The sequence below is a fragment of the Bufo gargarizans genome, chromosome 1 (genome assembly GCF_014858855.1).
Source record: "Bufo gargarizans isolate SCDJY-AF-19 chromosome 1, ASM1485885v1, whole genome shotgun sequence".
NCBI classification, from domain to species: Eukaryota; Metazoa; Chordata; class Amphibia; order Anura; family Bufonidae; genus Bufo; species Bufo gargarizans.
In genome coordinates, this window is record NC_058080.1 from 252,168,489 (window position 1) to 252,192,266 (window position 23,778).

The window sequence follows — 23,778 nt, forward strand, 5'->3', positions numbered from 1 at the left end:
TTATTTTTAACATCTGATCTGAGGCTGATGGGCGCTGAGGGGTCTGATGGGGAGCTGATCTTAAGCTGATGATGGTTGATGGGGGTGTCTGATCTGAAGCTGATGTCTGATCTGAGGCTGATGGGAGGTTGGGAGGGGGTCTGATCTGAGGCAGATGGAGGTTGGGGGTCTGATTTTAGGCTGATGGAGCTTGGGTCTTTAATTTGGGGTCTGATGAAGAATATGGGGTCTGATTTGAGATCTGAAGAAGAATGGGCATCTGAATTGGGAGTCTGCTCCGAGGTCTGATGGAAAATATATTTTTTTCTTATTTTCTTCCTCTAAATCCTAGGTGAGTCTTACAGTCTGAAAAAAAAAAAGGTAATATGGCGATACCCTTTAAATATTATATCCACGGAACCATGATGTTTCAGTGGATATAAGTTTCTGGATCCCATTGCTGATAAAGAGTTACCTGCCATCCAAAGTTTGGAAGTCAGTAGGTAAACTTTTATATAGAGGTATCAGTGAGCTGGCTGCCCTTTTACCCCTTAGATATCCATGAATCACTGCATGGTCAGGAAAAGCTTGTTGCTCAAGGCACCCAATTACCCTTATGACCCCAAAGTTCAGCATAAGCCCTTATTCACACAGTCAGTGTTTGAACAGTGATTTCCATCAGTGATTGTGAGCCAAAACCAGGAGAAGAGACTACACAGAGGTGAGGTATAAGGAAAAGATCTGCTCCTGCTTTTGTATCACAATCACTGATGCAAATCACTGACCGAACAGTGACTGTGTGAATAAAGACTTATTGTTAGAAAGACAGTCCCCATGCTCTTACCTTTCATCCTCCATCTCCTCCACAGTTGTGTAGTTCTCGGTAGATGGCTGCCCAACCATGTAAAGACATGTGCTCATCACACAGCATGATCTGCTGCCCAGAAATGATGATTTAATGTGCTGCATGACAGATCATTTCACCTGATGTTCATCGGGTGGGCAGCAGCACATTTACAAGGGCAGATCATCAGGAACGACAGTTTGTAGTAACATTTGTAACTGATAATCTGCCAGACGATTGTGCAGTGCAAGACTACCTTACCTGCAGACATGGGCGTAACTACCATAGCGGCAGACCATGCGACTGTTATGGGGCCCAGGGCAAGAGGGGGCCCGGTCTTAGTTGGGATGATCCCCTCTTCTACTGGAGGCGAAAACTTGGTCAGGACTCTACCCTCTAAATCTAAAAGGAACAACTTTTAGCAAAGGAGGCAGTGGAAAAAATGGCCCAAGGGTCATTGAAAAGGGTTTAGTCGGAAACCCTTCTGTCCTGTGTGGGGGGCCTGGTTTGATAATTGCTATGGGCCCTTACTTCTCTATGTACGCCACTGCCTGCAGATTACCCGCGTTTTTCCTGTGAAGAAAAACTGCGGAGTAATAGAGTACCAGCAAAGTGTAAGAGATTAGACAAATCTCATGTAAACTTTGGGGGAGATTTATCAAAACTGGTGCCAAGGAAAACTGGTTTAGTTGCTCATAGCGACCAATCAAATTGATCCTTTCATTTTCCAAAGGGGCACTGGAAAATGAAAGCTGGAATCCGATTGGTTCCCATGGGCAACTAAACCAGTTTTCCTTTGTACCAATTTTGATAAAATCCATCTTTGCTTTTTTTCTTCTGTGCAGAAATTCGCTTGCTGTGTGGATTTTGAAATCTGCATCATGTCAATAGTTTGTGCGATATCTGGTGTGGATTTCATCCTTTGCAATTCAAGGATGATATCTGCAAAACCACATCAAATCCGCAACAAAACCTGCAAGTAACATGTGGAAACGCACAGAAATCCCCACGCACTTTCAGTTTGTAAACCTGCACCCGTGTGTAGGTAGCCAAAATCCGCCATAAGCAGAGAGAAGGAAAGCAATCAGACAAGAAAATCATCATTTTTATTCTTCCAACTAAACGACATGGTCGTGTAAAATGATAGGACTTTGTCATTGGTCTACTTTTGTTTAACCAAAGTGAAATGTAATCACCCATAGGAACTTGTACTATAAATGAGATATTAGAAGTAATCATTCTGTAAATTACAAAGGCACAAAGTCAAAGATTTAGGTCTTTTTATACACACACAAAATAAAAATCGCAATTTATTTCCGATATGTATTTCTTTAAAAGGGATTTCCAGCCTTGAAGCCGACAACCTCTGGGTTCTAACCTGTGCCCTTAAATATAAAATCCCCACCCACCTGCCAGTAGTGTCACCATTGCTGCATTACTGGCTGCTTACAGTCCCCGAAGGACCAGGAAACTGCTTGGTCCCACAACTGCTAAGGCCAGTAACAGGCCTCAGTGGACACACTGACTTGATCGCTTTGACACAGCAGCGTTGTACCATTTAAGCCACAGAGGCCTATGCCTGGCTGCAGTGGTCACGAGACCAAGTCACTTCCTTGTCCTGTGGGGGCTGGAAGCAGCCAGGAACGGGGTAGTGGACATGCAAGAGTTTTGTTTTTTTATGATCGGGGCATAGGTTAAGGCGCCAAGGATCTATTATTTATAAGCCTGTGTACAGATATGAGGAAAGTTTAAGCATTTTCAGGTAAAAAAAAATAATTGTTGTGTGTGCATTTACATTAGATTTAAACTATGTTCTATTTCTGCTGATTTCTGGTGAAGAGGTTCATCCGTTACCAAATTCATGTGACACGATTTACATACTCCAGCCGCCATCAATGATGTGCGCATTACCAGTAACGTAAGCGGACTAAAAAGATAGGAAAAAAAAGAACATTCATCTTAGATGTAATACTATGCGATCCCAAGAAATATAACAAAATGCAAAACCTAGGAAATATCAGATGACTAATTCACATGTCTAAAAAAATCAAGTAACGCAATCGAGGACCAAGGACCCCTTACTGTCATTCCTGGGAACCTAGAACAGATCCCAATGCTGTCCTTACAGATAGCCTGTTAGGGCATAACTTTTATTTTAGTAACAGCCTATCATAATACAGAGCATACTATATTAGCATACACAAAAATACAATCTCCTTGGGCCAACCAAAGGAAATTTTCCGGGCCTTACCCTTATATTGTCAATAAAGTCTAAGGGTACACTCACACGTTCAGGTTTCCCGATACAGTTTTGGAAGCCAAAAACCAGAAGTTGCCACCTTTGGCCAACCTCCCTACTGGATAGACCTGCAAAGGGAAGCATATTTGCTTGTTCCCGGAGATTGGTCGTGGCTACTTTGCTCCCCGGCCTCGGCTGCCTCACTCACGTGCCCCACTGTCAAAATCCGCTTTGACCAAATGACATGACACAAGGGGAGTAGATCACCGCTGCGGTCAGGGGAGCGAAGGCATTGGGACCAACCGCCGGGTAGCAGGTAAATATGCTTTCCTTTGCAGGTCTGCTCAAGAGGGTGACTTGATAACACCCTCCCCCCCATATGGGTGGTAAAACCTGCCAAAATTAAAATGAAATTGAAATAATTATTATTAAAATAACGTTTTAACATTTTAATTTCATCTAGTGTCTGCAAAATGCATGCCAAAATGAGAAAGAAAATTCAATTTCTCTATTTGAATTTTCTTTTCCAACTCCAGTGTGGGTCATAAGTGTTAAAAATAAATGTCAAATTTATTTAGTCTTTTCCATTTTAAATTTCCACTTTGTCAATTAATTCTCCTCTTCCTATAGTGGGTTTTGAAAATGAAATGAAAACACCATGTAGAAGATGAAAATGGTAGATTGAGATTTCAATTTCATCTCTTGCAGGCATTTTCCCTGCCAAAAGTCAAATGAAAGAGAAAGTCCATTTGAATTTTCATTTTAACGTTGTACTAATATTCAGATTCATTTAAATGAGCAGTAGTGGGCGTGGTGCAGCATGCAAAATGCTGTTATTTCATTCCTGACAGACCAGACAGTGACTCTGTAGGTCCACTAGAGGGCGCTGTGCTTCTCCACATTTCCAACAGCTAACACAGGATCAAGTTTATCATTCCAATAGATGGCGCTGTGACAGCGCAGTGAAATCTTAGCACTGTGCAGAATGCGTAGGATAAGATTATGAGTCTAATAGATGGTGCCCTCTTTTTGAGGAGTGAATTATACTAGGATTATGATTATATCATCAACTCTGCTGCCCTTTTAACCCCCTAGATGCCATGGTGCCCAATCACCTGCAGCATCTATGGGGTCAATCCCCTGCAGGGTCAGGGGAGCACATAGCCTTTGCAGTGCCTGAAGCAAAAATTTAAACAGCAACTCCTGTTGCAGTTGATGATATACTCATAATCCTAGTATAATTCACTCCTCAAAAAGAGGGCACCATCTATTACACTCATAATCTTATCCTATGCATTCTGCAGAGTACTAAGATTTCACTGTCACAGCGCCATCTATTGGAATGATGAACTTGATCCTGTGTTAGCTGTTGGAAATGTGGAGAAGCACAGCGCCCTCTAGTTGACATACATACAGAGTCACTGTCTGGTCAGTCAGGAATTAAACAACAACATATTGCCTGCTGCACCACGCCCACTACTGCTCATTTAAATGAATCTGAATGTTAGTACAGCGTTAAAATGAAAATTAAGATGGGCTTTCTTTTTCATTTGACTTTCCGCAGGGAAAATGCCTGCAAGAGATGAAATTAAAACGTTAATCTACCATTTTCAGCTTCTACTTGGTGTTTTCATTTGATTTATGATTTTAACATGAAAAACCCACTATAGGAGAATTAATTGACAAAGTGGAAATTTAAAATGAAAAAGGCTCATTTATTTTATTTGATTTACATTTATTTTTGACACTTATTACCCACACTGGAGTTGGTAAAGAAAATTCAAAAGGAGAAATTGAATTTAGTTTTTAATTTTGGCATGCATTTTGCAGACACTCGATGAAACTGAAAAAACTTAAATTATAATTAAAATAACGTTTTAACATTTTAATTTCATTTTAATTTTAGCAGGTTTTACCTCCCATACCCCTAAAGGTGACCAACCCCTTTAATCTCTTTTTAGGATGCACTACTTATTTTGGCTTCTAAAAAGGCATCAGGAAACTTGATCATGTGGCCGTACCCTCATAGGTTTTGAAACCAAGGAAATAGGCCCTAGTCACAAGTGGGACCTTTGGGGCCCACTTTGGCTTCAGAGACTGGGTCCATCCGAGGATCCTCTGGTGGGCCATTCTGACCCTGCCTTCTACCCTCTTTAGGAGCAGAACAATGAAAATAACAGACGTCCCAGATCCAGCACATAATTGCACCCATTGACTATAATAGGATCCATGAGGTTTCCATTTGCGAGTCATTTTACCAGACAAAGTAGTCCTGCATGCATTTGAAGTTATAACAAATTTTCCTCGCAGGAGCCCATACATTTGAATTACATTTGTATAGCATTTAAACAGTTCTGAGCGAATTGACTTTGGATCTAGGATCTAAAGCTCGATTCGCCCAACACTATTTGAGAGCCTTTCCAGTATGCACATTCATACACAGATATAGCATAACTTGTATTCCTTTCATTTCAATTTCTGCTCTTCCTGTGCCCAAGAATACATTGGTGGTCCATTTCAGCAACTGACCTCCATCTTTGTAGGACTGTGCATACAGGAAAGGCTCTCTTTCATTCAATTAACAGGCTACGGTTGTGGGCATCACTGGGTTTGTGTCTACAAATCTATATATCAATCTGTGCTGCTCCTTCTGCTCTATAACCTGTTGCCTACAGATAGAACTACACGTACAACGTCAACCCTTTAAGGGTCCGACACACCAACCCAGCACAAGGTGACAGCAAGTAACTCCATAAACATACATTTCTTCACATACAATATTCTTTTTCAAGGTTGCTGGAAATTTTGACAGACTTTTCTTATTATGATATTAACCAAAATTATAATGGGAATAAAAAATAAAAAAAAATAAAAAAAATCACCTCACACAGGAAACTTTTCTAAAAATGTTTTACCACATGTTCCAGGTTGTATACAACAAACAACTCCAAAGTGGCGATATTTAATCATAAGTTCCTTTACAAGAACCCATAATAATTTCCAACAAATCAGTTTTTTTACCCACTTCTCTCTTTATAACCACACGTGATCAACATAAAGATATCATAAGGCCCCACAGAAAAACATAATGGATGTACTGCATCTTCATAAAAGTTAAAGGGAGTCACATCATTGTCACTAATCTAACTAACAGCATTGCCCCTCAGAAGTTTGGTAACAAAATAAAAATGTATACGTTGACCTATACTTTTTCTTTTTTTTACAACAGAACTCTATGGTGAACATATGCCACTGTATGGCATCAATCTTAGGGCTCTTTCACACTTGCGTTGTCCGGATCCGGCGTGTACTCCATTTGCCGGAATTACATGCCGGATCCGGAAAAACGCAAGTGAACTGAAAGCATTTGAAGACGGATCAGTCTTCAAAATGCGTTCAGTGTTACTATGGCAGCCAGGACGCTATTAAAGTCCTGGTTGCCATAGTAGGAGCGGGGGAGCGGTATACTTACAGTCCGCGCGGCTCCCGGGGCGCTCCAGAGTGACGTCAGAGCGGCCCATGCGCATGGATGACGTGATCCATGCGATCACGTCATCCATGCGCGTGGGGCGCACTGACGTCACTCTGAAGCGCCCCGGGAGCCGCACGGATTGTAAGTATACTGCTCCCCCGCTCCCCACTACACTTTACCATGGCAAACAGGACTTTAGCGTCCTGGCAGCCATGGTAATCATTCAGAAAAAGCTAAACGTCGGATCCGGTAATGCGCCGAAACAACGTTTAGCTTAAGGCCGGATCCGGATCAATGCCTTTCAATGGGCATTCATTCCGGATCCGGCCTTGCAGCAAGTCTTCAGGATTTTTGGCCGGAGCAAAAAGCGCAGCATGCTGCGGTATTTTCTCCGGCCAAAAAACGTTCCGGTCCGGAACTGAAGACATCCTGATGCATCCTGAACGTATTTCACTCCATTCAGAATGCATCAGGATAATCCTGATCAGGATTCTTCCGGCATAGAGCACCAACGACGGAACTCTATGCCGGAACAGAACAACGCAAGTGTTAAAGAGCCCTTAGGCTACTTTCACACTCGCGTTTGGTGCGGATACGTCATGCATCTGCACAGACGGATCCGTTCAGATAATACAAACGTCTGCATCTGTTCAGAACGGATCAGTTTGTATTATCTGTAACATAGCCAAGACAGATCAGTCTTGAACACCATTGAAAGTCAATGGAGGACGGATCAGTTTGTATTATCTGTAACATAGCCAAGACAGATCCGTCTTGAACACCATTGAAAGTCAATGGAGGACGGATCAGTTTTCTATTGTGCCAGATTGTGTCATAGAAAACGGTTTGGCTCAGTTTAGTCAGATGGACACCAAAGGGAAATAGAGACAGAAGAGAGCCAAACTGATGCATTCTGAGCAGATCCTTTTCCATTTAGAATGCATTAGGGGAAAACTGATCCGTTTTAGACTGCTTGTGAGAGCCCTAAACGGATCTCAGAAACGGAAAGCTAAAACGCCAGTGTGAAAGTAGCCTAAGGCATCCATTAAAGTATACATTTTTTTTGTATACTTTAAACATATGTTAAAATAGGATTTTCTCACTCGTATCATTGGGGGACGCAGGAGACCATGGGACGTTGCAAAGCAATACCATGGGGAGGGAATAACAGACTAGAACAAATTTAAGGCCGGTCATAAGACCCCACACAGAAATGTGGGGAAAGGATGCACAGGAAACCTGAATAAGGCAGGAGGAGCATGAACCAGGAAGACCAGCCAGAGAGCGTAGAACGCACGGCGTCTTAGACTGGGCAAAAAAAGGAAAACCTAGTTAAAAGAAGCCCGGGGGCTCAAGAGGCTTCAGAAGATGTGCATAGCAGCCCATAATATCCACAAGAAGGATAAGCATGTCTGACGACTGAAGATGATGTGCGGAAGGTACTTCCAGATAACGAGGACCACAGAATTGCTGTCTTGCATGGCAATAGGCACCATAGAAAACCGAGGGGTGTCTACTCAACAGAAATGAACCTGTAGAATCTGGGTATGCACGAGACCTGGCGAACGAGCAACAGGAAAAGCCAGACACGACCCTACCCAATGTGTAAGCATCAGGATGGGATACTTCAACCCAGGAAAAAACTGGGAAAACTGGAATGAATTACTGGGCAACTGGCAGAGAACTAGTCCTGTAGGGATCTCCCAGGTACATGAGGAGACCCTGTGGACCAACTTGTAAAATAAAATAGCGAATAGCCACTCCCTTGTAAAGAATCCAGCACGAGAAGAGACTAAAAAGTATGGAATATGATTGATCACTCATCAAGACAGAGATATGGGATGGCCAAGGGGGACAAAAAGCCACAACGGGAACTAGTCAGGAGGAAGGAAATGAAAAACCATAGACAAATGGGGAGTAGTCTAAAAGGAGAAGACTGTATACCCGGGGATCAAAAGCATCCCAGCCATGCGGCAGCAGAGAGCAAAGCGGTAGCAGAGAGCAAAGCAGCAGAAGAGTGCAGCCAAAACAACCTCCGCCACTGGACAAAAGGAAGACTGCAAGTGATGCTGGAACCAGGACCATATCATGACTGGCATTAGACAGCCTGAGGAAACTGAGCAACTGCACTCTTAAAGGAGAGTAGGCTACAATACATGAGAGAGAGCAGATACACTCCAAAAAGGTAAGGATCACAGCATACATCTCTTCTTAAAAAGGAAACGCTCCCTAAGGTCAAGTATTATGGAAGACAGATGCCCCCAGCGCTGTTCAGTAGGAGCCATGGCATGGAGTGCTAACACACATCCTTCCCCGAGAAGAATCCCAAACAGCTAGTAACCACCGAAACAAGAGCTAGGGCAATACCTGAGAAGGCCATACAGTAGTAGTCATGATATGTAGCACTAGCGCAAGACCGGCGTCAGCACCCGACATACCAGGGCAAGTGGCGGGGCCCACAGCTCCTGCGGGGGCCCACAGCACAGCTGCCAGAAGCAATGAGCGCTTCCATCAATGCAGATGGAAGCTCTCATTGCTTGAGCGCAGGAAGCTGGGTCCTGTCACTCACGGTTCAGCTCCCCGTGCTCCTCCCCTCCTTCTGGCCAGCCACACTCTGGACGGTAAAAGCAGGAAGACTTCTCCCTGCTCCACCATTCAGCCTGCAGGCACGGATCGTGCTGCCGACCTGTGTGGGCGGAGCCTGCAGCCCGGTAATCTGCATAAGATCCGCCCACACTGTGCTGCGATCTGTGCCTGCAGGAAAGAGGACTGTGAGTAACAAAGTGAGTAGTTACTGTGTTTTTCTTTCTTTCTTTTTTTAATATATAGGGGGCACAGAGGGCTTAATTACTATGGAGGGGGCACAGAGGGCATTTCTTACTATGGAGGGGGCACAGAGGGCATTTCTTACTATGGAGGGGGCACAGAGGGCATTTCTACTATGGAGAGGGCATTTCTACTATGGAGGGGGCACAGAGGGCATTTCTACTATGGAGGGGGCACAGAGGGCATTTCTACTATGGAGGGGGCACAGAGGGCATTTCTACTATGGAGGGGGCACAGAGGGCATTTCTACTATGGAGGGGGCACAGAGGGCATTTCTACTATGGAGGGGGCACAGAGGGCATTTCTACTATGGAGGGGGCACAGAGGGCATTTCTACTATGGAGGGGGCACAGAGGGCATTTCTACTATGGAGGGGGCACAGAGGGCATTTCTACTATGGAGGGGGCACAGAGGGCATTTCTACTATGGAGGGGGCACAGAGGGCATTTCTACTATGGAGGGGGCACAGAGGGCATTTCTACTATGGAGGGGGCACAGAGGGCATTTCTACTATGGAGGGGGCACAATGGGGATTATTACTGTGAAAGGGGGCACAATGGGGATTATTACTGTGAAAGGGGCACAGAGAGGGCATAAGTACTGTGAAGGCACAATGTGGGCATAGCTACTGTGAGCGGCCACACATCTGTACATAACTACTATGAAGGTTGTACTCTAAGGGCAATACTACTGTGAGGGGGTACACGTTTTTTTTAAAGTATTGGGGGAGGGGTACCAGAGAAAGAACCCGCCCCAGGTTCCAAACACCGTAGGCACGCCACTGAAGCAGGGAACTATTTGCTCCCCACTCCACCATTGAGCTGCCAGAGCTCCATAGCAGCAGCACGATGTCCTCACACATGGTCCTGCTGATCTGTGTAGGAGGAGGAGCGGGACAGGCTGGGAATCAGCCTCTGCTCCTCCTACACAGCAGCGAGATGTGTCACAGTATTCTGCTGCTGCTGATGGGGAGCGCAGATCATAGGAGGAGCCAGGTGATTGAGGCGAGGAGGATTTATTGTTTGTTTTTTCAAACCTCTTCCTGTGAAGGGGCACATCTGGGCATAACCACTGTAAAGGGGGTACATATCTTGGCATATCTACTGTGAAGTGGGCACACATCTTGGCATATTAACTGTGAGGGGGAACATTTTGGGATATCTACTGTGAGGGGGCACATATCTTGGCATATCTACTGTGAGGGGGCACAAATTTGGGGATATCTACTGTGAAGGGGGAACATATCTTGGGATATCTACTGTGAAGGGGGCACATATCTTGGCATATATACTGTGAGGGGGGCACATATCTTGGCATATCTACTGTGAGAGGGGCACATAGTTTGGCATATCTACTGTGAGAGGGCACATATCTTGGCATATCTACTGTGAGGGGGCACACATTTTGGGATATCAACTGTGAAGGGGCACATATCTTGGGATATCTACTGTGAAGGGGGCACATATATTGGCATATCTACTGTGAGGGGGGCACATATCTTGGCATATCTACTGTGAGAGGGCACATATCTTGGCATATCTACTATAAAGGGGGCATATCTTGGCATATCTACTGTGAGCGGGCACATATCTGTGAATAGACCTGAGGGACTGAAACACTGGATAGAAAATAAAAGTAGGCACATAAGGACTGATTCACATATATCCGCTCTGTAGAATGCTCTGTGTAAGGTATTTAATCTATAATACATGCAGTTTCATTGATGTAAGCGCCGTGCAAAATGCCACAAGGGGGACCACTTGGACTTTATCGCCCAAGGGCCCACATGAACCTGGAGCCGGTGCTGCGCTAGCGTAAATACTCCTCCTGAGAAGGAGGCTATAACATAGTAGCCACAAAAGCCAATGTCAGTGTAGACACGCCACCTGGGAAGGAGGCCCTACAGTAGTAGCTACAATCTCTAGTGCTAGCGCAACTACTCCACCTGCGGAAGAGGACATACAGTAGTAGCCATGGAATTGAGTGCTAGCCTAAATACGCCACCTGAAAAGGAGGAGAGCTAGAAGTGGAAACAGTATTCAGAGGCAGTGTAATATTCAATTAGCTTGGTAGTAACCACCAAATTTTTTTCTAGGGCAGATACATCACCTAAGAAGGTGTTGAGTATCATGAGCAATCATGTAGTGTGGAGTCCCACCGGGACTTAAAGCGGTGTTGTGGGGATACACCCTGGGAGGACAGGGACTGCCATGTCAGCACTCAAAACCAACAACCAAAAACGAAGGGGGTAATGCGGTAGGAGCTGCCGTATCCAGTATTCCGCTTGTGGGGGAGGACCGGGTAATAGTAGGTACCGTCTCTTGGCATACACCCCCGTGGAAGTGGGAGAATATGATAGGAAATATAGCATCTGGTGCTGTGGCATAGTAGACATAGTATCCAATGGTGGTGCAATTACTTCACCCGTTCATGTGAATACTGAACTTGTGGGAGTAGGTAACGCAGGATATACTATCCACTGATAGAGCAATTACTCCACCTATGAAAGGGAGGTAATGCGACCGGCTGTGCCGTCTCCAGTGTTTGTGCAATTACGCCACCTACGAAGGGAAGTACTGCAACAGGCAGTACAGTATGCAGTGGTCGTGCAATTTCGCCGCCTATGGAGGGGGGTAATGCGACAGGCTGTACAGTATACAGTGGTAGTGCATTTATGCCACCTAAGAGAGGGGGGCAATGCTACAGAGTGTGAGGCATCCAGTGGTAATTACTCTACCCGAGGAGTGAGTAACACGACAGGATGTACGGTATACGTGGGTAGTGCAATTAGTCCGTCTATGGATGGAAGGTCATATAATGGGATATACGGTATACATTGGTAGTGCCATTACTCCATCTAGGGGAGGAGGGGAATTTGGATGTACAGCAACCAGTGGTAGTGCAACTACTCCACTTAAGGAAGGGGGAACGCGACAGGATGTACAGCACCAGTGCGTGTCCGTGGAAGGGGGGTTGCACGAAAAACATCCAGTGGACTTGTTGCAGGGAACCGCATGAAGGGGAGCGCTCATGCACCACCTTAGAGGGGGTTAATTCTGCAACAGACACCACACTCAGCACATGATGTGCCAGGGTAACTTACTATTTATTTTAATATAAACATATAGTCGTGTATTCGAAAACTGGGGTCTTGCGTAGGCGCGGACCGACCGGAAGGACTTCCAGCCGGAACAGAAGGCCGGGAAGAACGGCCGTGGGATTCCCAACCCCAGACCGAGGAGACCTGTGACGTGGGTAGTCGACACCTGGTAGCTGGATTCAGCGGTCAACCCAGGAGGGGATGTGACCGCTGGGAAATGGTACCGGTTGGCCCCAGAGGAAGGGGGTGGAGAGAGGGGGAGGAGTCACAAGGCGAGAACCCGGGCCGGGAGGGAATGCAGTAGAAAAACAGCACTTGGCCGAGAAATGGAGGGGTGGAGATGGGAGGAATGGAGAGGGGAGGTGAGAGATTGGGGGAGGAGGTGGATGGAGGGGGTTATACTCACCCTGTGTTCACAATACTCACCGATTTCCCCCCCCCCCCTCGGGGTACCAGCAGGGTCACCTCTTCAGCCACTAGCACTGAGGTGGTAGTAGTGAGGCTGGAGTGGAGGGGGAACTGCAACAATGCAGGTGACCCCATGCCTTCTTTGGGGAGGTCGGGCGGTGAGGGGAACCGACACCGGCCTTCCTCCCCGGGAAAACAGAGAGGCCGGGCGTCTCTGTTTCCTGTACCTAAAGGGGGAAAAAGGAAAAATAATAAAAGACGCCCTGCAAAGCAGGGAGGTCTGCCTCCTATCGACACTAAGCTAAAACTGATTAACTGAGAGGAGGAGATAACATTTTTTTGCCTAGTGTCGCCTCCTAGTGGCAGCAGCAGCTATACCCAATGGTCTCCTATGTCGCCCAATGATATGAGCGAGAAAAACTTTTATTCTGCTGAAAAATGGCTCCCAAGTGCCTCTCCCCTGATGTCAGCATCTCAAAATCTTGTGCAAGCACCCTATGCTGTGCTTCCAGCGCCTGCACAATACATTTCCTTTTGTGGGCTACTGCCTCAGGGATATGTTCTGCGCAGGCGCTGTGACCTACGCTTGTGAAGATCAGAGGCCGAGTGGCTTATTCCCATGTAATACAGGAGATTCTGAGATGCTTCACAGTGACGTTAAGGGAGAGAGGAGGAAGCCTTGTGCGGTTAAGGGATTGCTGCTGGATTGCAGGGCGGTTGTAACTCCTGGAAACGAGAAGTGTCTAATGTGAAAAATGAATCCAGCCAGCAAAGGAAGCAATATGGACAATCACAATACATTATTAAGTGCCTGGTACAAACTTTCTCTACGCTAAAGCGAGACAACCCCTTTAAAGTCTTTGTCTGTGAAGGTTCTCATTTATCCAGGTCATGGTATATATCTGTAAAGAATAAATCAAGGCAACTGGACGTACTGTAGATTTCTTGAAAACGTTTCACTCGTTCTTCCAACGAGCTTTCTCAATTCTGAGTGACTGTACAAAAATTCTGGGAATAAATATGTAACTGAATCCACATCTGGTAATTATACCCAGCATTGGGTCAAAGGTGTTGATTCCATTATCCTAATTGGAGTCAGTAGGTGATAAAGACTTCCCAGAAAAAGGTGTCAAGACAGCATTGTATGTGGCAGACAATAGATGTCTAACCCCCCCACCTCTATTCAAGCTTGGCTTCTCCATTTTTACGTAGATGGCCTCCTTCACGCCTCGTTTGTACCAATCGGCCTCCTTATCCAAAACACACTGAGGCAACAACTGGTTCACCCCAAAGACCCAATGCCTAAACACAAGATGGACAACATTGTGTACGCAGTCCAGTGCAATGAGGAATGCTCAGAACTGTATATCGGCGAAACAAAACAACAACTACATCAGCGTATGGCGCAGCATAGAAGAGCCAAAACCTCTGGTCAAGATTCAGCCGTGTACTTACAAGTAAAAGGAACAGGTCACACCTTTGAAGACAGTCAAGTACGTGTTTTGAATAAGGAGGCCGATTGGTACAAACGAGGCGTGAAGGAGGCCATCTACGTAAAAATGGAGAAGCCAAGCTTGAATAGATGTGGGGGGGGGGGGGGGGGGGGGGGGGGGGTTAGACATCTATTGTCTGCCACATACAATGCTGTCTTGACACCCTTTTCTGGGTCAAGACAGCAAGTCTTTATCACCTACTGACTCCAATTAGGATAATGGCATCAACACCTTTGACCCAATGCTGGGTATAATTACCAGATGTGGATTCAGTTACATATTTATTCCCAGAATTTTTGTACAGTCACTCAGAATTGAGAAAGCTTGTTGGAAGAACGAGTGAAACGTTTTCAAGAAATCTACAGTACGTCCAGTTGCCTTGATTTTTTCTTTACAGATTTAAAGCCTTTGGACACCTTTATATAATTTTTTAATTGTTGCATTGCATTTATTATTTTATAACTGTTATTAAATGTTTTGTATCTGTAACTTACGCATCTAAAAATTTACTTTTGCACATTTTTTATCCCATTACTAGACCCCAAAGGGCAAATCCACCATTTTAATTTTATGCCATGCACTATGCAGTGTAAATAATATGATTCTTTTAATCTATGGATCACGGTTATTGCAGAGATGTCCGATATGTAATTTTATTGCTTACTGTTTTAATCTAGGGGAATTGAAGCCTTGATCATTTGATCGCACGCATCATTCTTTGTAGTATTTCAATGCATTCTTTCCTGTCAGTGTCACTTCTGGCATGGTCTAATAGGCAGGCAGTTTATATTGATGACCTATCCTCAGCGGGGGTCCAACACCCGGTATCCCCTGCTGTTTGAAGAGGAGGTGGCGCTCCATGTGACAGCTATTCCTCTTCATCACACTGCCCGTCATTTTGGAAATGCAGTGTAATCACAAGTACTTGCTCTATTCATTTTAATGGAGCGAGTACTTGTAATTAATTTATGCCACGACTGCAAGGGAGGCAGTGTAATGAACAGTAAGCACCGCTTGAATGGAGTACTGCCTCCTCTTCAAACAGCTCATCAGCAGGGGTGTCAGACCCCCACCGATCAGATATTGATGACCTATCCTGAGGATAGATCATCAATATATACTGCCTGCACAACTCCTTTAAGGGCCTTTTGATATGCACTCAGATGCCATGGTAACCCATCTGCACCCCACAATCATCCTTTCCCTCTGTCAAGCTCCTTAGATGCTGTGGCTAATAAAGACCATGGCATCTAAGGGGTTTACAGGTCAGGATCCAAGGTTTCTCTGATCCTAGCCTTTACAGCAGGAGCCTGGCTATCAATTACCATGGGGCTCCTGCTGTTGAACTTCATGATGTAACTGTAAGTCATGGTGCCTTAGTGTATGGCAATCCATGACGCACATTTAAGTCATAGTGCGTTAAGAGGTTAAACACAATGACAGCTGTATACATCTATATGCAGTTACCACCTCCTCCTTCTTGTGGCTATAGTTCAGTGTCAGGATCCCGTGCATCACAAGCCTCCAAGAAGTTGTGTGCCGTGCCTCCATCATAAGTACGGCACAGACAAGGGCATTCTTTATGACCCCCTAGAAACAGCAAGACCTACAGAATGCAGATACAACTGAGAGAACTGGCACCAGGCAGGATGCCCGCTGCCAGTAACTGCTATTTACCACCTGGCTCCCACTGGCCTCCGAATTTAGAGGGTTTCAATGTTTTTTGACTTTCATAATGAGAGGAGTATAAGCTGAACGGTCTGATTCCATAGTCCAATCTTCAGGCATCTCTTGTTAGACAATATGGACCAATAGCTCCAAAAAAATGGGAAGTCTATTTTCACAACTGTCTAGGTCTAGAAACATGACTTAAGGACTTACTTCATCAGAAGCGAGGTATACGCACAGATGGGCAACTTCTTCTGCTGTGGCCATTCTTCCAGTCTTTTGTCTCGCAAGAAAATCCTTTAAAGCCTGGTCGAATGACGGGAACACGATGAGATAGCATCGACACATGTAGCACTGCAGCTAGAAATAACAGACTATTTCATGTCCTTACCTGTTCAGGGTTTGGTCTGGCTTGGATCCTCTCTCTCAAAGAAGGTGTATCCACGGTTCCTAAATATATATACCTATATATTAATGCCCATGTTTGAAGCATTATAATTCTCAGATTATGATATCATCATTTTAGGCTTCACGTAATTACACAGAAAGTAGCAACACTGTTAAAGTCTTAATCCAGCTTTGGTAACAATTTTATAAAGTATCAGAGGACACAGTCCATATTTGCCCCGTGAATGAGTAGTGACTGAGCTTTTTATTTCAATCTGGCCACATGAACAGGAAGCATCCAGGATGCCCACATAGCACCCACCTCTCAGCCTGTTATAGACCAGCGATATGTGTATAAAACATTAATGTTGAATGCAATTTTCTAATATACTTTGTGCTTTAATTCCTCATATTTTCCAAGACCTCTGCTTGCTGACAGTGAGCCAAATAAGGCAGCAGCCCAAATGTCTCCCCTGAACTGAACACTGGGCTGCAAAAACTGATAAACCCTAACCCGTGTAATGTCTCATAATAAATGCCCAATAGTGTATATCTGCCTTAGATTAGATTTACAGACAGCACCTCTGTGTACAGACAACACAGGATCCTCCATTCACAATGGGTGATTTCACAGCTTATCTGCTCCCTCCTGACCTCTGCACAGGTCACAGAGCATGCCTAGAAAACTCTCTCATAGAAGTCAAAGAGGTAGTCTTCTGACCATTGTGTCTATGGGGCTGCCATAAAGCAACCTCTCTAACAGCTCTCCCATGTGCCGGGCTCCTCACAGGTAATATACTTACCCCGCTCCCGGGGCCGCTCTTGGTCCCTGCACTGCTGCCGCTGCTTCTTCCTCTACACCAGGGGTGCACAACCTGCGGCCCGGGGGCCACATGCGGCCCTCAATACCATTCTATGCGGCCCCCAGCCATCTGGTAGCAGACATGTATGTCTATGTCTTGTGGCTGCTCACATGAATCTTTCATGTATTCTCCCATTAGATGGGAGTACTAGAAGTGTAACTAGACATTTAGAATATATACTGTATGTTCAATATGCCATAAATATAGTATTTCACTTGGTAATACCCCTTTAAAGATTATTTTCGGCCCTTGGAATTGTTTCAGGTTGACAATGTGGCCCCCAACCAGAAAAGGTTGTGCACCTCTGCTCTACACGGATGAAAACATCCGGTGACGGGGGAAGGAGCAGCCAATGACAGGCGGGGACGAGCCTCCCTAGCGTCACCAGAGACGTTGGATAACCCCTTTAATGATTTCTAAATGCTGTTAAGAACAACTCAGGCAAGATGGCCGCTCCCATAATCATGTTCAGTAAATAGAATTAAAAAAAATCTCCAAATCAGAAAATAAAAACAAAAATTACAAAAATAGGAGATGTGTAAGTATCTGGTTTTAACTGGCAGATTTTGGTGACACATTTCCTTTATATAGCAGATGCTGTAGTCCCATTTACCATGACACAATGGTAACTCACCGAGGCCTTAAATGGGGGCACTGGAGGCTTTAAAGGGAACCTGTCACCAGTATTTTGGGTATAGAGCTGAGGACATGGGTTGCTAGATGGCCCCTAGCACATCCGCAATATCCAGTCCCCAAAGTGTGCTTTTATTGTGTAAAAAATCAGATTTGATACATATGCAAATTAACATAAAAGAGTCATATCTTACTTGTGTGACCACCGAAGAGTCATATTTTCAAGCTCTGACTCATCTTAGGTTAATTTGCATATGTATCAAATCGGTTTTTATACACAATAAAAGCACACAGAGCTATGGGGACTGGGTATTGTGGATGTGCTAGTGGCCATCTAGCAACCCATGTCCTCAGCTCTATACCGCAAATCCTGGTGACAGGTTCCCTTTAAAGATCACCTAAAGCCAAGCCTTCAGGGTTTTCATGTCCATCAGTTGGGCCAACTAGCAGATATTAAAGCAGTAATTGTTTGTTCCATACCTTATATCTGATACAAATTTCTCAATTTCTAGCAAGGGAGGGGGCACTTACCCAAGAATCTAGATGTATGTTCCCTTTTTCTTTTCAGTTTTTTCATGTTTTCATTTTTATGTAGGTATGGAGGACCAAGTGTATGGACATTTATACAGGGAGTGCAGAATTATTAGGCAAATGAGTATTTTGACCACATCATCCTCTTTATGCATGTTGTCTTACTCCAAGCTGTATAGGCTCGAAAGCCTACTACCAATTAAGCATATTAGGTGATGTGCATCTCTGTAATGAGAAGGGGTGTGGTCTAATGACATCAACACCCTATATCAGGTGTGCATAATTATTAGGCAACTTCCTTTCCTTTGGCAAAATGGGTCAAAAGAAGGACTTGACAGGCTCAGAAAAGTCAAAAATAGTGAGATATCTTGCAGAGGGATGCAGCACTCTTAAAATTGCAAAGCTTCTGAAGCGTGATCATCGAACAATCAAGCGTTTCATTCAAAATAGTCAACAGGGTCGCAAGAAGCGTGTGGAAAAACCAAGGCGCAAAATAACTGCCCATGAACTGAGAAAAGTCAAGCGTGCAGCTGCCAAGATGCCACTTGCCACCAGTTTGGCCATATTTCAGAGCTGCAACATCACTGGAGTGCCCAAAAGCACAAGGTGTGCAATACTCAGAGACATGGCCAAGGTAAGAAAGGCTGAAAGACGACCACCACTGAACAAGACACACAAGCTGAAACGTCAAGACTGGGCCAAGAAATATCTCAAGACTGATTTTTCTAAGGTTTTATGGACTGATGAAATGAGAGTGAGTCTTGATGGGCCAGATGGATGGGCCCGTGGCTGGATTGGTAAAGGGCAGAGAGCTCCAGTCCGACTCAGACGCCAGCAAGGTGGAGGTGGAGTACTGGTTTGGGCTGGTATCATCAAAGATGAGCTTGTGGGGCCTTTTCGGGTTGAGGATGGAGTCAAGCTCAACTCCCAGTCCTACTGCCAGTTTCTGGAAGACACCTTCTTCAAGCAGTGGTACAGGAAGAAGTCTGCATCCTTCAAGAAAAACATGATTTTCATGCAGGACAATGCTCCATCACACGCGTCCAAGTACTCCACAGCGTGGCTGGCAAGAAAGGGTATAAAAGAAGAAAATCTAATGACATGGCCTCCTTGTTCACCTGATCTGAACCCCATTGAGAACCTGTGGTCCATCATCAAATGTGAGATTTACAAGGAGGGAAAAACAGTACACCTCTCTGAACAGTGTCTGGGAGGCTGTGGTTGCTGCTGCACGCAATGTTGATGGTGAACAGATCAAAACACTGACAGAATCCATGGATGGCAGGCTTTTGAGTGTCCTTGCAAAGAAAGGTGGCTATATTGGTCACTGATTTGTTTTTGTTTTGTTTTTGAATGTCAGAAATGTATATTTGTGAATGTTGAGATGTTATATTGGTTTCACTGGTAAAAATAAATAATTGAAATGGGTATATATTTGTTTTTTGTTAAGTTGCCTAATAATTATGCACAGTAATAGTCACCTGCACACACAGATATCCCCCTAAAATAGCTAAAACTAAAAACAAACTAAAAACTACTTCCAAAAATATTCAGCTTTGATATTAATGAGTTTTTTGGGTTCATTGAGAACATGGTTGTTGTTCAATAATAAAATTAATCCTCAAAAATACAACTTGCCTAATAATTCTGCACTCCCTGTAGTGTCACTAACTTTTCCAAAAACTTTTGATATGTCATAGAGGCATATAAAAAGTTTTGGTCGATGGGGGGCTGAATGCAGAGACCCCACTGATCTCTAAAATTAGAGGAGAGAAGCGCTGCTGAGGATGGAATCGAGACAGGCCCATAGACGTCTATGGAGCTTGTCTCGTGCAGCGAGAAGAGAGAGCGTCATATGCACGCACTTCTCTCCCTTCGTTCAAGATGTGTGGTTCTCAGCACTCAGGCTGCCACCAATCAAAACTTTTGATATGACATATTTTTGAAAAGTTAGTGTCTAATAATTATGCTACTGCACCTTCGGTTATCTGTAACGCATGTATAGTGTATGTTTACCTTGTATCACTCACTTCCTCCAATTCTGAAAAACCCAATAAAATAGAGATCTTGAAAATAGTGAGGAATCTATTCACAAATTATATTAGAAAGTTGCAGAACTCTTGGAGTATGGATCCACTCCATCGCTCGGGTAAGGGGGGGGGGGGGGGGGGGGGTACTGGGCTTTAGTTGGGTAGGGAGGGTTGGTTTCCTGTTTATAAATTATTGGGTGGGAAATGTGGTTCTGTACCAGGTATACTTTGTAACTAGACTACATGATTTTATGTGCTTCTTGTACCATGGTTTATGTTACTTGGGATACTCATGTAAGTAACTATCTGCCCGATCTTGTAATGCTATGGTATTTTTGTCATCAACTGTTGCATGTATGCTGTACAGTATGTCTTCCTTTTGCTTTTTTGTGATTTTCAGAAAAATCAAATAAAAATTATCTGATAAAAAAAAAAAAGAAAGTTGCAGAACTCTTTATTGTGCCATGGACAACCCGATCATGGCAGATGCTCTCTAAAAGAGTCCCATGAAAAAGTAGCCTGCTTCCAATATCTCCAAATCAAACTGCCTAATAGTAAATCAGTTTTAGTTGCCCATAGCAACCAATCAGAGCTCAGCTTTCAGTTCCTACAGAGCTATGAAAAAAATTAAAGCCGAGCTCTGATTGGTTGCTATGGACAACTAAGACAGAGTCACTTTTCGGCAGTTTGATTTGGAGATATTGGAGGCGGGCAATTTTTTCGAGGGCCACCCTGTAATTCAAAGATTCTTGAAAGAGGTCACATAATTCCTGTGTGAGTGTCCCAGTAAGACCACCCGGTGGGTTGCCTGCCTGAAGTGCTGGAGGATGACGATTGGCTGTATCATGTGAGAAGAACTCCTTCCCTCGCTTTGTGGACGAATTTAGTTAACCCCTTCCTGAAGCAGCCTTTTCATTTGTTACTCCATGGCTTCAGGGGCTGTAACTTTTAACTACTTTTCCGTTCACATAGCTAAATCTGGCTTGTTTTTTGTGGAAAAGTAGTAGTTTCTAATGTCACTACTTAATATTCCATGAGATGTAGTTTAAATACTCATGTTTTAATATGTAAAAAAAAAAAAAATATGCCATTGCCTTTTGCTGACCACCATAACTTTTTTATATTTCTATCTACGGAGCTTTGCAAAGGCTCATTTTTTCTTTCGGCTACCATATTCAACATAACAGATAAAAAAGGTTTACATTTTAATATTCAGACATTTGTGGACGCTGCAATACCAATGATCTTTTTTAGGTCCCCCTAGTCAACATGCAATCATTAGATCACTTACAGGAAGCATAGGATAGGAACTTTACTATGGCAGCCTATGGAGCCTTCAGAAGCCCTAGGCTGCCATAGCAACTAAATGGCTCCTGCGATATCATCACGGGGGAGCCATTTGGTCACCGGGAGCACTGTGCTTCAACAACTGATGAGATGCCATGATTGCAATTGGCCACGGCACTCTGAGGGGTTAAAAGACACCTCTGATCACAGACTCTGTTTAAAACAGCATGCACATGGCATCTATGTTGCCCACTGAGCAGGCGCCACCTTTAACGACCTGACATCTGCTGTACATGTACGGTGGATGTCGGGGCAGCGTTAATACCGTAGTCCCTATAACCATTGTGCTGACAAAGGCAGAGGTTGTCCCCTGTTGTGGAGACAGTGGTGCACTTCTCTACGTACACTATGAAATGCTACTTTGTTATTCAACTCTTTGAACTTATTCAATAGATACAACTCTGCATGCAGTTTGGTTGGATGTAGAATATGTGCCCTCTGGTCTATGTGTAGGTAATATATACCATATGGATCAATTGTTGTGGTTGAGATATGTTGTATACCTTTTTTGTATACTGGATGCTCTGAATTCCCTTTAGTATGTTACTTTGTATTCTATGTGTCACTGTAGGCTGTTAATTTTACTGACGTAGAAGGAAAAAAATTATAAATGTAAAATGTGTGCTTGCTATATGTTTCAATAAAAAAGAATTTAAACAGAACAGGCAATGCTAATCTGGCCTCAAACTGTCACAAAGCTCTTATAGCTAATACATGTCATTAGAGAAGAATGCTAAATAACACAGCAATACACCATGTTATGAACGTATGACTGGAAACCCTATATATTTCATTCTGTACTTCACTTACCTGGACATATGCAGTTACACCGAATCCCTTGCTCAATGAAATCTGCAGCAACAGATTTTGTCAGACCAATGACTGCGGCCTTTGAAGTGCTATATACACATCTGTTTACTACTCCTGGAAGGAAAAGAGTAATAGAAATATAGTAACTAAAGGCACGGTGTAAAGTACTGCATACATAAAATACAATACTAGTACATAAGCTCCTCTCCTACTACACAGACTGTGTGCATCTCACTTTTTTCCTAATGTCAGACTGCTGCTGTATTTGGGGATACTATTTCTCCTTATAGAGAGCACCTAGTAGGCCTAAGGAATCTTATAGGCAAGGCAAAGCACTTTTGAGGGGGGGTATGCAAATTAGTTATTTTTCTAGAAAAGAAAGCTGTACCTCCAGTGCCACCAATGTAAGGTAGCTATCCTATAAGTCATTGCTCGATGAGGTACTGGCTTATAGCTATAATCCAAGTTATGTCTTAAAAGGGTTCTGCAGTTTGTTTTAACTGATGATTAGGGATGAGCGAACTCGAACTGTATAGTTCGGGTTCGTACCGAATTTTGGGGTGTCCGTGACACGGACCCGAACCCGGACATTTTCGTAAAAGTCCGGGTTCGGGTTCGGTGTTCGTCGCTTTCTTGGCGCTTTTGTGACGCTTTCTTGGCGCTTTTTGAAAGGCTGCAAAGCAGCCAATCAACAAGCGTCATACTACTTGCCCCAAGAGGCCATCACAGCCATGCCTACTATTGGCATGGCTGTGATTGGCCAGAGCACCATGTGACCCAGCCTCTATTTAAGCTGGAGTCACATAGCGCCGCCCGTCACTCTGCTCTGATTAGCGTAGGGAGAGGTTGCGGCTGCGACAGTAGGGCGAGATTAGGCAGATTAACTCCTCCAAAGGACTTGATTAACTGATCGATCTGCAGCTGTGGATCATTGAGCTGCTGATCCTCAATTGCTCACTGTTTTTAGGCTGCACAGACCGTTTGTCAGTCTCATTTTTCTGGGGTGATCGGCGGCCATTTTGTGTCTTGTGGTGCGCCAGCACAAGCTGCGACCAAGTGCATTTAACCCTCAATGGTGTGGTTGTTTTTTGGCTAAAGCCTACATCAGGGTGAAGCTGTCACACCAAGTGCATTTAACCAGCAATAGT

The 23,778-nt window shown here is 44.2% G+C and overlaps 1 protein-coding gene across 1 annotated transcript in view; it reads right to left on the reverse strand.

The window, feature by feature from the left end:
* Positions 1–1,910: 1,910 nt before the first annotated feature.
* BDH2 (3-hydroxybutyrate dehydrogenase 2) overlaps positions 1,911–23,778 on the reverse strand; it is an 81,136-nt gene continuing 59,268 nt past the window's right edge. Inside the window, exons 7-10 of the mRNA XM_044276561.1 lie at positions 22,631–22,744; positions 16,421–16,479; positions 16,243–16,335; positions 1,911–2,750 (exon numbers count right to left, since the gene is read on the reverse strand). Of these exons, the coding sequence (XP_044132496.1) occupies positions 2,697–2,750; positions 16,243–16,335; positions 16,421–16,479; positions 22,631–22,744 (320 nt within the window). The 3' untranslated portion in view covers positions 1,911–2,696. The remainder of the gene's footprint in view (positions 2,751–16,242; positions 16,336–16,420; positions 16,480–22,630; positions 22,745–23,778) is intronic.